A 14,488-nucleotide genomic window follows, 5' to 3' on the forward strand; every position below is an offset into this window, starting at 1 on the left:
TTTTACAATAGGGATCAAACTTTATGAGTTAAGTATAAATCTCACCTATCTAACTGTTTTGTGTCAGAGATTATCAAATCTAAACCCATCAATTTCTGAGCAGCAGCAAATGATTCACAAATAGCTCTTAGGGATTCTACAACATTATATATACATATGCAAGCATAGAACTTTCAATTTTGTTTTCAAGTGGAGGCCTAACAATATACCAGGTACCTTTAGCTTCCTCCTGATTCTTTATGATGATCAGTATGTTATTGAATAGACGAGAATTAGTAGCTCTGAATGTATGAAAGTATCCTGATTGTCCATTACATCGATAGTGAATTCGCATACAGTAAAACTTTGACTTAAATACAGCAGGCTCCAGTCCTACAACAAAATACATTGCCGTTTGTTAAAGTATGATTTCAATCAGGAGTGTGTACACATGACAATACACACAGAGTGATGAATTTACCTATTTCAATTTTTACTATATCTTCAAGGTTGATTCTTTGGCAGATGGCAATTTTCTCCATTTCGTCATCGTAACTATGTTATAATTACACAATTTTAGATTCAGTAGTTCTCAATGAGATTGACAAACTGATAAGTGAATATGTTCTATTACCTGATGATATAGTAAGCTATCTGAGTAAGCAGTAATACGGTGTCCATGTCTTGTTGTGGGTCGCCAGAACTAGTAAAACAGTGAATAAGCATGAAATAGATATGACATACATGATTCATTGTAATAGGTTTCAGGTAATCTTGGGAATTTAATGAAATATATATGTACTGAATGCCGGCCATATTTTTTGATGAACCATCAGGATTTTCTGAAATAACTGTTTTCTAAAAAGTGTTGAGCTATATAAAATGAATAGCAAATCCAACCCAAACAACACACACAAAAAGACAACCCTTTGAAAATAGACAAACACCAGTAGTGGAAATTCCAATATTCCCATAATGTAACCCAATATTGATAAAAATTTTTAACCAAATTCATAAAACTGAAACAATAAACCAATAGTTGATTCGAAAAAAGCTGCAGTATCACATTTTTACGGAACTTCGATATCATTGGGCTTCTGAACTGGTAGATCATGGAAAATTTATTTACTAACCACAAGTTATTCATACAATTCAACAAACAGGTTAATACGGGTATGCTAAAGCCATTCATAAGCATGGAATTTTACGTAATTCCTCTGACTGGCCAATCATGCCTATACTTTTCATTCACTAACAAAGGGAGCTGGAGATGTAAGGAAAAAAACTGGTTGATTGATTTTGATTGACGCAAGAAAAGGATGTGTTACATATTCATAGATTGAAACAGAGCAACTTCAGAATAAATACAGCCAATGTTACATGGCAATTGGCATAAATTAATATTAACTTACTGGTTATATGTATTTAATACACCAATTCAATACACAATTCATGCTAAATAAACTAACATAATGCAGCATTTTATGAATATTTCAGTGGTTTGGTTGTGAAGGTGAAACTGCCGTCAGTATCACAACCCTAGAACAAATCTGCCCTCTACCTATGAAAGTGTTTATGAAGTGAGGTATGCCTTTTAATATCCATCAGTTAGCTAACTACCTCACAGGTATTGGTAAAATCAAATAAATCCGTAATCAATCAGAAATCAATTTCTGGTAGATTGGTAATCAATATTGAACGTGTTAGAGTATTGGATGTTTTACTTGCGTAACCATAGTGAATTGCTCCCATAGCGCAACCAATACAATCACTTCATCCAGTACTCAAACACTGATTCCAGCATTTTTGTAGCTGTTTCTAACTAAGAAGCTTATCCCGGCAGCTAATCCACTAGTAGGTATTTGCACGGACTCGTTTGAGAGTCCATGGTATTTCAAACACATTTTCAAACAAGATAGTAGTTAGTAGAAATGTTTCAGGATGGAGCAGAACTGAATTTAATATCGTAAATACTCCAAATCTTAAGCAGTGTATGGTAATGAACAGCAGAACTGGTGGACATTAAAAACAAACTTATTTAACGAATAAAGGCCATGCACATCATGTTTTGTTTCTAAATGCACATCACTTACAGAGTGTCAAAAACAGAAGACAAATCATTATACCAGCTGAAAAAAATACATAATAACTACGTAATTCTTACATCAAAATCATCAGTCAAAACATAATGACAACGCCAAGCAAAAAGAACAAAAACAATAAAACATTTTGGTGCCTTGATCACATCTACAAGATTTAGTGGGGTCAATCCTATTGTTTCCAATTACTTCATCTGAAATGCTAAGATATCATATATACAAATACGGCAAAAAATAAATGAAGAAAGACAAAATAAAGAAAGGTTCAATTTGTCAATACAAACAGCAGGACAACCATTCCAGTGAATTCCCTGGACTATATATACATAACGAAATTATTGGCGTGATAAATTCTTATGTGTTTCAGTTCAATGCAAATGATCCCAGCTAAATGGGTTAGAGAATTCACTGGAGGGGTCACATTAACTACACACAGAATTCAAATATTCATCATATGAAATTTCTCAAAAATAGTCGCCTGAACTATTTGAAACTGACCTAATATCACAGTCTATTAGTCCCCAGCTACCCAGACATGTTTCAGGTTCGATAATCATCATACGTTTACAGTCATCTATAAGGTGTTTGATGCTTTCTTCTTTCTCCATCAGCCAAGACTGGTCATCGGTCTCATCGACATCAGACTGAGCATTCAGTATGTCAGATGACTGGATTCCCTGAATCAGATCGATAGCTGCCTGTCGATACATTTGATTTGACTTGAATCGTAAATAATACCTGGAAAAAAGCCAAGAAAACTCTTTTACTGCTTATCTATTCAAGCTACGTTCTTTACTTTTGAATCAAAATTAGTGCATCGGAAACTGTAAAAATGGCCAAAAATGTCCAACACATTGAAGTGCTCTTGGTGGCTCCCATATTTTATAAGGGCCATCAATGTCATCGAGAACAAATACCTGATACATTAAAAGTATGACATACATATGACCACACATGGATGGATGTTTGCTCAGAAGGGTAATAAACTAGAAGCTGAATACCACAAATACAGTAAATGACACATTAATAATCTCCAAACCGATCTAATTATGTTGATTACTGTCCTGGGACTTGTATTTCCAACAATGTGATAGTCAAGATCTTCTTAATATGTATGAAAAATACAGATCATTTGTTTTTTACACGCATGAAAGTAGCATTGGGATCATTTATCGTATAGTTGATGAATATGTCGTACACGTCGGGCTAAATGAATGTCTGCGAATACTGAGGGGGAACCATGTCTGAGCAAGAAAAAATTCAGATCAGCTTTATTACCGGTTGACTGAGTTAGCTCCATCCTTCATCATTCCCGCTAATTTTCGTTCGCCAGTCCGAGTAAAATCGCCCTTCAATGCCACAGTACCAGCGTATTGGCGACTTATAGCATCTCCGTTATTGGCCCACATAGTTTGAAAGGTCAGACGACAACTCATGGGTAAACTCTCATCCGGTGGAAGTAGGCCTAATTTCCTACACTAGAAAATTTTTTAAAGATAAGTAAAGCTTGCAAACAGATAGACTACGATTATTGGGATGTTATTTCGAGATTCAAATCATTGAACACATGTTTTACCTGTGTTTCCATAACAACTCGAGCCAGGGCTGTTTGAACAACATTCGTACGATCCAAACAGTCAATACAGTTTATCCGGAATACAGTTCGTTGCTCACAAATCAAACCTTTGTTATCAACCCTGAAGAAAACCATATCATCAGTAAAGATTTTGTCCAATAGCAATCACATATATTTTAGGTAATAGTCATGGCAATGATGATGTTAGGTTTCCTACAATTCACTCACCAACAATATCGCATTTCACGTATCAAATCTCGAATTCCTTCCAAAAGTAAAGATACATTTTCGAATTTCATACCTCGGCTGAAATTAAATATACCGGTATCAGACTTCGATGAACTCAAAATCTTTCAAATTTTGCCCATTTTGATTTTGTTCCACTCACCAGTAATCGTGGAAATCAAATGTGACATATGTAAGTAAAGGTGAGTTATACAGTAGTATTTGATTGAGGAATGCATCGCTGACTATCTTTTCTCTACCGGCTAACTCGACCAGACTTATCACTGAGATCTTCTTATAACATGACAGCTCTCTTTCAAAATGCTTTTTAAATGCTTCGTGCGATTCTTTTTCTCCTACAAATACAAACATTGAGCAGAAAACCTTTAGGAAAATACAATCTTTTCTTGAATCGATTTGAAAAAACTGGGGCAAATCATCTTCTTACAATCATAACTGGCAGTGTAAGAATCGATATGGTATTTCTGAATACGAGAACCGCAAGAACCATTTCCTCTCATAACCCTACATTCAATTATTGACTACTATTCAATCGAAAGAATCTTTCAATATTACGTTGATAAGCGTGAAAAGCTTTGGTAAGACATTCCATCAACTTATCAGTAACCATGACAACGATATCCAGCCAGTCAAAGCTGTATCATCACTGAGGTAAACTCTCATAGCTACAGGGAAAACCTTGATACGAAAGAGTTCATCAAATTCTTTGATTAGGGCATGGGAGGTCTCGTGATTAGGGTCATATGTTTTCATATAATCACCTTTTGTGGTCGACTAGACGTCTTTTATGAAAAATAGTTATGCCGTTGAATGTCCAATGAATATAATATACGCATGTGTTATATCCATAATTCATTGAAGTTAATAATGAGTTTTTCTAAATAGATTCTACGGCAAACGTCTGTTGATAATGACTTTCAAATTACTTCGTATATAGAGACAAACAGAACAGAACAATAACCACCACACTGCTGCCACAACGCTGTCAATGTAAACACTACCTCCTACTCACTCGTGTACGAGTATCTTACCAAACCAATCATGGAAGTTGGTGCCGGCAATTTTCTGGAGTTCAGTGCCCTATTACTGATTATTTTACAGATCATAATTTCGACCGAAGGTAAGTTAAATTACTTAGATCAAACGGTATGGCCTTTCTACGCTCTTACAACATTAGATATTTGCTTTTACGAAATATTTCTCTGCGCTGTTGCAAAGTTCAGTAAACAACATTCTATAAATACGCAACAGTAGCTATTCTTTGAAGACTTTTAGGATGTTAAACTGCTAACTGATAGCAAGAATATGATGTAAATAACACGTTATTGCATACTTTTGACAAAATCAGATTTTTGCCTAATATATATATATATATTCAGTGGATATCAAAAACAGATTTGTAGTTTTCATTGTCTTTCTTCAATTCTGATACTTTATCACATTAACACAAGAAGGCTGAAATTTCCTATATTGAACCAAACTAGTTAAGACTTGTGGAAAATGTATACTGAATACCATATAATGAAATAATAGCCCCATGTTAAACACATATGAAGTTCAATGAAAATCGATGTTTTTTAGGTCAACAAAAATCTATATCAATTTCGATCGCTCCAAATTCATACGCCGTCATTCAGTTTAAAAAGTTTTATATTTCAGCATTCATTTATATTTCGTATAATATTAGAGTTTCAGAGATTCAGCTGTACACGGAGTAGAAGCAGTGATAGCGTCAAGCTATATTTGAAGAGCTTTAGGTCAGAGTGGTACCAATAAATCATTCTATTAATGGATTTCTGTTATTATTCTGCCAAACTGCCGTTACCTGGCTACCGGAACAGGTTTTATGACCAGCTGTAAAGAAATACCAGCTTTAACGTGTTTCTACCCATCAAACGCTGATTGACATCAGAGACAAATTTTCCATATCACACAAAGAGCAACTTTCCCCAACATCTAAACGATTACAAATTTTTTGTTTCAGGAAGTAATCCAGATCACGAATGGGGCTATACAAAAGATAACGGTAAGTTGAAATGTATCATGCTCTAGTTTCAGATTAGATATCCAAAGTTAAAAAAAGGCATAAAAATAACACCAAGTGAAAAAATGTCATAAGTGTTTTTAGTTTAGGAATTGGAGCTTGTATAGAAATTCAGAATGATGTTATGGCAAGCTCATCCATCAAATTTGATTAGAATTGCCTAGTGAACGAGACTAATGATTTGATATGACTAAGCTTCAAACCGCATAGCTATCTCCTATGGGAGCGCATAACCGATATGGTTAGTTTAACCATCTCTTCATCCGCAAAAAGTTTTCATGATTTTTTAAACGATGTACACAGTTTCGTTAAATGACAATCCTACCCCTGAGATATTATCAAATTGGGTAAATGTCCATATTCATTATGTTATTCATAGGATTAACAGCAAGCTTTTACCAGAGGGACTTGTTTTGAAGCTAATTCGAATTGGGCTAACTAGTTTTCATGAAATTTTCAGGCCCATTTCACTGGCCGAAATGGTATCCACAGTGTGATGGTAAATCTCAATCCCCGATCACGATCAAAGGCGAATCAGCAACTTACCAGCCACAGAATACGAGCTATACAATATCTCCTGGATATATGACGGAATCTGATAAAATGTATGCGGAAAACAATGGTCACACATGTAGGTTTCATACCAATATTCATTATGGCAATTTACAGAAGAACTTGTACTAATCTGTGACAGATATTATCTAGATAAAGGTCCCTTATGATATATCATCAAGATGTAGTATTTTTCTAAATATGCTTTATCAGACCATTTATCGTTCATTACTCAGTCACTGATATCAGCATGGTAGTTATATGTCTGACATGTCTGTCTAATTCTGATACAATCATTCCCTGGGCATACCTTGGCTTCTTTTATCTATGTACATACTAAGTTATTCAAACAATATCATTGTGTTCATTGTTTGTTATTGTAAAAAATCTAATTCGCCCCACTTCAATACAACTATATCCAAATATTGAAACACAGCTTGATTTTTTCTTTCAGTACAAATTAGCTCAAACGTGGATTTCTTCATCAACGGTTTCAACCTCCCGAACAAATATAAAGTTCTCCAGTTTCACATGCATTGGGGTAGCTCTAGAACTATGAATGTTGGTTCGGAACATTATATTAATGGCATCTCATTCCCGTTAGAGGTAAGTTCAATAAAGAAATTATTAACACCAAAATGACATACAAAAAATACCCATAGCCTAGGTTGATGGCATTCACTTTTTATTTGGATAGTCATTGAATGACTTTATTTACACAATATAATCATACTCTTGAAAAACTATTAAGAATAAAACTAGCTCAACTAGCCCATTAGCCCTCTAGATATCTGTTTCACTAACTCAATGGGGAATTATGAAAACTTTTGCCAATGAGGAATAATTTAGAGGGGTAACGGAACACGGTAAGAACCATAAACACGACGTACCTTTATCAACTGTAAGACAATTTCTATGAAAGCAGTATTGCCAAATGAAATGTTATTAGCTTTTGCACTGTTTCAGCACGTATAGAGGTTAAACATGATTAATGCATGATTTGATGGATAAATGATTTTTTACACTATCAAACAGAATTGGCCAATTACTTAATAATTACATGTATAGCCTGATTTGAAAACGGTATTAATTGTAACTACAATGCCATCAGAAATAATTTTCATATCTTTATAGCTTCATATAGTGACATTTAATAAGGAGAAATATGAACGACTGGACACAACATCGCCGCAGAATGGTCCTGATACACTGGCTGTATTTGGATTACTATTCAAAGTCAGTAGAACTGAGAAAAATGAAAAATAAATGCTCAAAAGAATATCAAAATCTTAGAAATTGATCACATGGTTTTACGCCATGTCAGTAAATAATTTTTGGTCTCATGTATACTTCTACCATGTAACCTTTTGCCATGTAACTTTCTACCATGTAACCTTTTACTCTTCTTTCAGACTTTCATATCATGGCATTAAACTGCATTAACCTAAACCTTTTGTTTCTAAAACAGCAACAGAAAAATGACAATCCAGACCTTGCTCAAATTCTCAAGCTTAACTTCAGCGAAATAATTTTTCCTGGTAAATATCAAACTAGCAAATTGGGCATGATGGTACCCATACAACGATGAAACTTTTTAAAAATAATTTCACAACTTTTTGTATTTTTTACAGGTGATAAGAAAATAGAATTTCCCGCATTTCCCTTGAACAACCTTTTCAACGGATTCAAAACTGACCAGTACTTCCAGTACAACGGTTCATTAACAACACCTGGCTGTCAAGAGATTGTAAGTTGGACCGTCTTCCCTTTTGGACCTGGAGTATCAGTCAATCAGGTAAAATTGAAAAACCTCTTTCATAATCAGCTCTCATCAAATTATTATTCGCACTAGAGTGTTTGATAGATTTAGTCTTTCATGAATTCAGTCGCCTTAAATATAATAGAACGAATTTTCTGATTTCAGATCGCTAAGCTACAAACACTTTCCATGACTAGAGACAAAATGACACCGATGGTGAATAATCATCGCAACCCTCAATCGCTGAACAACCGTAAAGTCACTCGGTCATTCGCTGATTTCAAAATGGGTGAATTGCTGTCTCTTAGCCGGGGTAGTCTACAATCAACTGCACCATCTATCGTAATCATCTCTTCAGTATTCATGACGTTACTAATGATGACCTTTCATTAAATAATCCACACATTCTATCAATAATGACCTAAACTGAGGTTCTCAATGAAATGGTATGGTGTGGGAGGGGGGAGCTTAGTTAACAGGTATGAAAACAGAAAGATCTGAGATATGTGTCAATCATACAATAATTTACAATGTATCTATCCTACACGGATATTCCAGTCATTGCATGCAGTTTTACTTCCTGATGATACTTGCCGATTTATAGGACATCATGTTATCGATTATATACATTCATTAGTCATCTGATTTCTCCATTTACAGTATTGTAATCAAAACTTCTTTAATAAATTATACATGAAAATTTATCATCAAAAAGGTTTTATCGTCCAATATAGTTGCGCACAGAGGAGGTAGATGGCCTATGAGTAGTATTGGTACGGCAAGTCAGAGCGTGTGACATGATAAATTTCATTCACATCACCAATGACTGCTTGCTTAATTTCTCTCGAGTTTAAACTGATCGTAAAGGAAGATATTTTCATGATACCATTCCGATCACCTTGAGTGCATTTGCTTGTTCGTAACATAAACTGATTTAGCATCGATAAAACCTTGTCTATTGAACACATCTAATTTGACACATGATAAACAGCTAGCGACTAATAGACTTTTAAAGGTGAATCAGTTTCATTCCCAATAAACATCTTATCGCACTTGAGTCACGGTCTTTCTAGAAAATAAATATGCATTAAGGATAGATGGCAGCTGTTTGACAGATCATTCATGAAAGAATGAGATCTACGCTATTCTTAATTCTCACTAAAAATCCCCCAACTTCGGCGAACACGAACTTATCACAAAATTAATAAGCTAGAAAACAAACATATCATTCATGATAAACAAGAAAGTGTTGCTGTTTCGTAAAGCAATATTTCTCGCGAATGATGGATTATTACTTTCGACCCTGAGTCAAACTTAGGTGATCATTCGCAGTCAGCCAGTAGTAATCCTGACAATGTTGACAACTCAACAAATAGAATCGTGAATGGCAGGCACCAGCTGTATTAAGGGTTGCAAATAATCCTGAATAATTTATTTTGATTGAGTGCATTCGCTTGTTTTCTGTCACTTGAGCTGAAACTAGTAAATTTTAAATCAAAATCAAATGTTTTTACTGGTTAATCAATGTGATACAATGTCAATAAAGTCCAATAGAATCGGACTCTCGCTAGAAGATAACTGATTTGATGTGAGGGATTGCATAATACACTTTGACGTAAAACTGTCACGTATCTGAATAATTCTACCACGATTTTTTTTAAATCAATTTTGCGAAAAGATTTATCTATTGCTTTGATCCGTGTTTGATCATACGCCATCAATGACACAAATTTGCCTCATAACTGGTTACAGTTGCGATCAATGTGTCATCTCGAAGAACGGACTTTGATTTTTTCCGAACGATTTTGGGCAAAAGCAAGGACTTAATTTGACACCGGAATTCTTGTCTACAAATAAATAAAACGTAGGAGAAATAGATAAAATCAGTTTGACGCCTAGTTATTTGATGACATGTCATGAATTAGAATAGACTTACTACTTTTTAAATAAAATCTCTCTCCAATTGAGAACATCATTACCACACATTGTCCTGTTCTACTCTAATTGCACAGATTGAAATTAATTGACTATATGCGTATCTATGTACAAAGATTTATGATAAAAATCAACTGAATCAGCTTATGTAAGATGTGAATCAGCGATTCGCATAGATTTGTTCATTTTCTACTTAAAAGCCTTGAGAGGTATAAATAATGCCCACAAAGCATCGACGAATGTCCACTGCAAAGATCGATACATAAATATCGCTGAGTGGTCTGATGCATGCTGCCCAGGGGGAGAAATAGTTGCGAATTGGCCGCGTCAGTTTGAAACTAAATGATCGATGAGATGAGACAGTCACCAATGTACTGTTATCATTTGTCTTCGTATTCACAATGACACTCTAAGATTGTTTCCATAGCCATGTGATCACTTTTTATCAAATTGGCTCAATTATCCGGGGTGCGCGGTATTATCATAACATTGGTAGGTGTTCAGAGTGGAATGACAGTAATTTACCATAAACGAAAGAACATCAGGCTGTTATAGCTTACTAAATAGAGACTGTGGCATTTATTGGTATTATATGAACTGGAAATCAAGAAAAACAATGTGTATGTTGAATTAGCGGTAATTTTCCTCGACGGATTTTTTGAGAGATAACTTCACTTCTCGCTGTGTAGAGATAGCTGTACTGTCACTAATCAGGAATGTATCTTGCACAAAAATTCTTAGCACGTTGAAACTGTCAGGCACAGATGTGGCGCATCAGAGCAAGTATTTAACGGTCGAACACCAAAAGAAACTTGACTTCAAATTCCTTGTAGATCTACGATCCTTAGCAATTCTTCTCTTACTTATGACAGTCTGGGGTTTAGTGATACATCCATGGTTTGGAGTTTTGACAGAAAGCAAGCCCGGGGTAACATTAATAGCCAGCCTAAATCAATCCTGATATATGACAGCGATTGAGAAATGTTTTCGAGAGACTTTATAATGACCTGACATATAAGCAGAATGAAAGGTCTCCTATCAGATGAAGAGAGGCCTCGAACTAACGCAGCAGACAAGCCAAAAGTTTCAAACCACATCCATTCAAATGGAGAATTCATTCTGTCAGAAACCGATGAAGACAAAGGGAAAATTGACAAAATTTTCTCGCTGATTGGATACGGACGCGTGAGGTCAAGGTCATTGAGGGTGATAACGTGATTGTTGAACGTTTCCCTCGCGAACCAAACTTGTTCCAGCAGAGATAGTAAATCTGATTACGCTCCGACAGAACCTACCCCTGATAAAAATTTGTCCCGTGGGATGGTAGACGTTATCGACTTTCTATTGGTGAACATCGCTTTATTAGAGCTTGTTAGATATGTAATCTATGGCTCTTTGTAGCAATTTTGTCAGTGCCGGCACATTTTCGTGAACCATGATCCATCGTCAATAGACTAAGCTGTTTTGTTTATTAACCACAATCAGGCAGTGATTTGGATCGGGCACCGATGATGAGTTCGTATATCAAAAGAGTAACGATTATGCGATCAGCCCAATATACCAGCGAAAATATAATCGACCATGAAAAGTGGATGAAATATGAGACATTTATGACAACAGATTAGAGTCAAACTGAAGAATATTCACAAATGTCTATAAAATCTTAATACGGAAAGTTAACTAAACTATTCATGCAAGCAATTAGTTCTTTTATGATATGGAAGATGGCACTTACAGTTATTATGATGAAATAATGTCACTGAGCAATAAATAACGTTGTCATGAAGATCCATAGCAATAAAATAAACCATTGTACGCCTAGATTGAATAAGTTGAAGATACAATAAAGCTTGCATGTAATGATAAACTTTTTACATCAGCAACAGGCTTTCAAAAACAAGTTCAAAAGGTCTGGGCTTTAAATCAGGTACAGATTTTTTACATGAACGCCAATCTAGCAGGAATCTACTGCGAACGGTTCCACAGATTTTACCGAGCAAATCTTTGTCGACAATTTATAAGATGAATGTATGGAATGAAAAGCATTTTGAAGCTCAATAGAGCCACTTGGCATTGGTATAAATCAATAAACCAACCAAAAAAAAAACTCAACACTGATGTAATTTCTGCCACTGATGATCAAGGCATTGACAGATCTTTCTATAAATTGCTTGACATCTGAAAGCTAATCAGTGAAAGGGGGAGAATTCTGTCCAGTTTGCCAGCATCGTTTCAGCACTGCAAGAGAGAATCATAGCTCGCAGGCATTGCACGCAATGTGATGAGATTTTGTTTGAGGTTCATTGATTCTTCGTTTATCGTGAGGAAAAATTCTAAAAACAGCAACAATCAAGACGAACATCCCTGTTAGTTTACGGTAAATATTTGAGAAGCAATTCCAGCATTAGTCTTATATATACGTAACTGTTGCGCTGTAAATACGAAATAAGCATTTCGACGTTTGGCTTCTGTTGGTAAATACTAGGCCGTGATTTGAACTGGTCACGATATAAGAGTGCAGGGATTAGTGTCATTCTCCATTACGATTCTCCGGAGATTCTATGTAAATCCTGCAAAACCATTCCTCAACTACAAGTATCAATATCATGATAAGATAAATCTTCATTTATGGGCAGAGGAAGGAAAAAGGAGTCTCAAATGACAAGTTTGGCCGTACATTGTCTCCCAGTGTTATCCTGTTACATTCTACATCATACACTCAATCCCACAGCTGTTCATCTCGATTGTCTACGGTAATATTGAACAACTTTGAAACTGGATCGTTCATGGTTTGGCAAGCGATGGAATCCTTAAGTAGTAAGCGGTCTTAATTAAACAGGAAATTTAATCAAATGTGCAGAGGATATTATGCATTTAATATTACGCATTACTTTAGTTAAGCTTATAATCTTAGTAACTGATGGATGTGGACCAGTGACTGGCTACTGCATTAGAATTCACTTAGTGAAATCATTCAGTATTCATACATAATAAATATATAACCTCTTCCTTGATTGTGATGATGGCAAGAAAGTTGCGAAAGGTTTAGTATATCAGCCAAAGGCAAAATTATTTTAATTATTGCTGATCAGTTTTGCTAGGAAGCTAGCGGGGGTCTAATGTTCTGATGATACATATCAAGGCCCGAAAAAAGTATTCCTTTTCACAAATACCCTTTTTACTAAAAAATTACAACCCTTTAGAAATCCTAGGCCCGTGCTGGTAAGACTAGTTAATGACCATGCTGAAAAAAATCTATTCTAGAAACATGTGTCCCGGGTGAATAACTGCATTGATGAACAAGAACAGATACTCGACTTACAGTTACGTAACTGAATGGTTTTGTCGGCAAAAATAACAGGTACATTTTTTCAGGAATGGCAACATTTTGTCTCCGGTTTCTCAGTAGATTGAGACATCATGGAAACATAACAGTCGTAAATTCAGTTAAAGAGTTTCAGGAATCTGTTGAAGTGTGAAAGAAACAGTTGAAGAATTGTTGCTCAGTTGCCACAAGACCGAAGTCGTAAATTCAGAAAATGGTTTGCCAAAAAAGTGAGATAGCTATTAAGATATTTATGAAGCTACAACAGTTGTACTAAGTCGGGTCTGTTTCCACAGATGTATTCCCTCACAAGAATCCCTTAACCAATTATATTTTAGATAGATTTAATGTCAAGGGTCTATAGAAGAGTAACGCACTGGATTAATGAAAGCAGGACATCACAAATACCAAATCAATAATCAATCATAGAGCACATTAAGTGGTCAATAAGTAATGATAGATATGGGTAATCATTTAAGCATGTCTCAAACATTAATCCTTCACACAACAGGAGATGACGTTCGCTGTATGAACTTGAGAAATGACAGTTGAACGATAATGAATGAGTCTCTTCTTCAAAGTTTCTTCTGCGCCGTCCGGACCTGGCATGCTACAGCTTAAAACTGTGCGAAAAAGATCGTAATCATCATCTTACTTGACAAGTATCGAACAACGCAGCTATTTCAACAAATACATAATTCATGCCAGCGGCGGCAGCACAAGAAGGGCTATCACGGTAACTGAATTTGCTCGGGACAAGCACATACTTATGACAACATATTCAGAACAATCAAAGACGAGCGTTGATAAAAAGCCTATTTTCATGACGAACACTTTGATGCTTTTCCGATACTACAATTACTTAGACACTCTCTGATACGATATCCATGTCTGGTAATGATCTCAACCAGTGGTAGATCAAGCGCTGAATCAATAAAATAACCCTTTTATCAAAAAACATCACATGAATAGT

General features: G+C 35.4%; 2 protein-coding genes across 4 annotated transcripts in view; one reads left to right on the top strand and one right to left on the bottom strand.

Annotated features, from left to right (window-relative positions):
• Nucleotides 1–14,488, bottom strand: part of LOC141900402 (phosphatidylinositide phosphatase SAC2-like) — a 78,837-nt gene that overhangs the window by 2,781 nt on the left and 61,568 nt on the right. Inside the window, exons 10-19 of one of the 2 annotated variants that reach the window (XM_074787283.1) lie at nucleotides 4,043–4,235; nucleotides 3,883–3,960; nucleotides 3,655–3,775; nucleotides 3,357–3,556; nucleotides 2,577–2,816; nucleotides 2,073–2,108; nucleotides 614–682; nucleotides 461–534; nucleotides 217–372; nucleotides 46–136 (exon numbers count right to left, since the gene is read on the bottom strand). In XM_074787283.1, coding sequence (XP_074643384.1) covers nucleotides 46–136; nucleotides 217–372; nucleotides 461–534; nucleotides 614–682; nucleotides 2,073–2,108; nucleotides 2,577–2,816; nucleotides 3,357–3,556; nucleotides 3,655–3,775; nucleotides 3,883–3,960; nucleotides 4,043–4,235 — 1,258 coding nt within the window. The remainder of the gene's footprint in view (nucleotides 1–45; nucleotides 137–216; nucleotides 373–460; nucleotides 535–613; nucleotides 683–2,072; nucleotides 2,109–2,576; nucleotides 2,817–3,356; nucleotides 3,557–3,654; nucleotides 3,776–3,882; nucleotides 3,961–4,042; nucleotides 4,236–14,488) is intronic. The other variant, XM_074787284.1, reaches the window with a different exon arrangement.
• LOC141899931 (carbonic anhydrase 14-like) lies at nucleotides 4,868–8,955 on the top strand. Of its 2 annotated transcripts, XM_074786560.1 has the most exons (8): nucleotides 4,868–5,020; nucleotides 5,885–5,926; nucleotides 6,405–6,575; nucleotides 6,951–7,102; nucleotides 7,631–7,732; nucleotides 7,965–8,034; nucleotides 8,128–8,291; nucleotides 8,421–8,955. In XM_074786560.1, exons 1-8 carry the CDS (start codon nucleotides 4,942–4,944, stop codon nucleotides 8,646–8,648), a joined length of 1,008 nt encoding a protein of 335 aa, XP_074642661.1. In that variant the 5' UTR covers nucleotides 4,868–4,941; the 3' UTR covers nucleotides 8,649–8,955. The 2 variants fall into 2 exon arrangements, with proteins under 2 accessions (XP_074642661.1, XP_074642663.1); XM_074786562.1 differs by lacking the exons at nucleotides 4,868–5,020; nucleotides 5,885–5,926 and adding an exon at nucleotides 6,049–6,185.

Source organism: Tubulanus polymorphus, chromosome 2 (assembly GCF_964204645.1).
Source record: "Tubulanus polymorphus chromosome 2, tnTubPoly1.2, whole genome shotgun sequence".
NCBI lineage: Eukaryota > Metazoa > Nemertea > Palaeonemertea > Tubulaniformes > Tubulanidae > Tubulanus > Tubulanus polymorphus.

Bases quoted from the DNA above. Each gene is read 5' to 3' on its own strand.
- LOC141899931 (XM_074786560.1), top strand. From the start codon at position 4,942: ATGGAAGTTGGTGCCGGCAATTTTCTGGAGTTCAGTGCCCTATTACTG. The intron at 5,021-5,884 runs GTAAGTTAAATT...TTTTTGTTTCAG, and splicing joins GATCATAATTTCGACCGAAG to GAAGTAATCCAGATCACGAA. The intron at 6,576-6,950 runs GTAGGTTTCATA...TTTTTCTTTCAG, and splicing joins GGAAAACAATGGTCACACAT to TACAAATTAGCTCAAACGTG.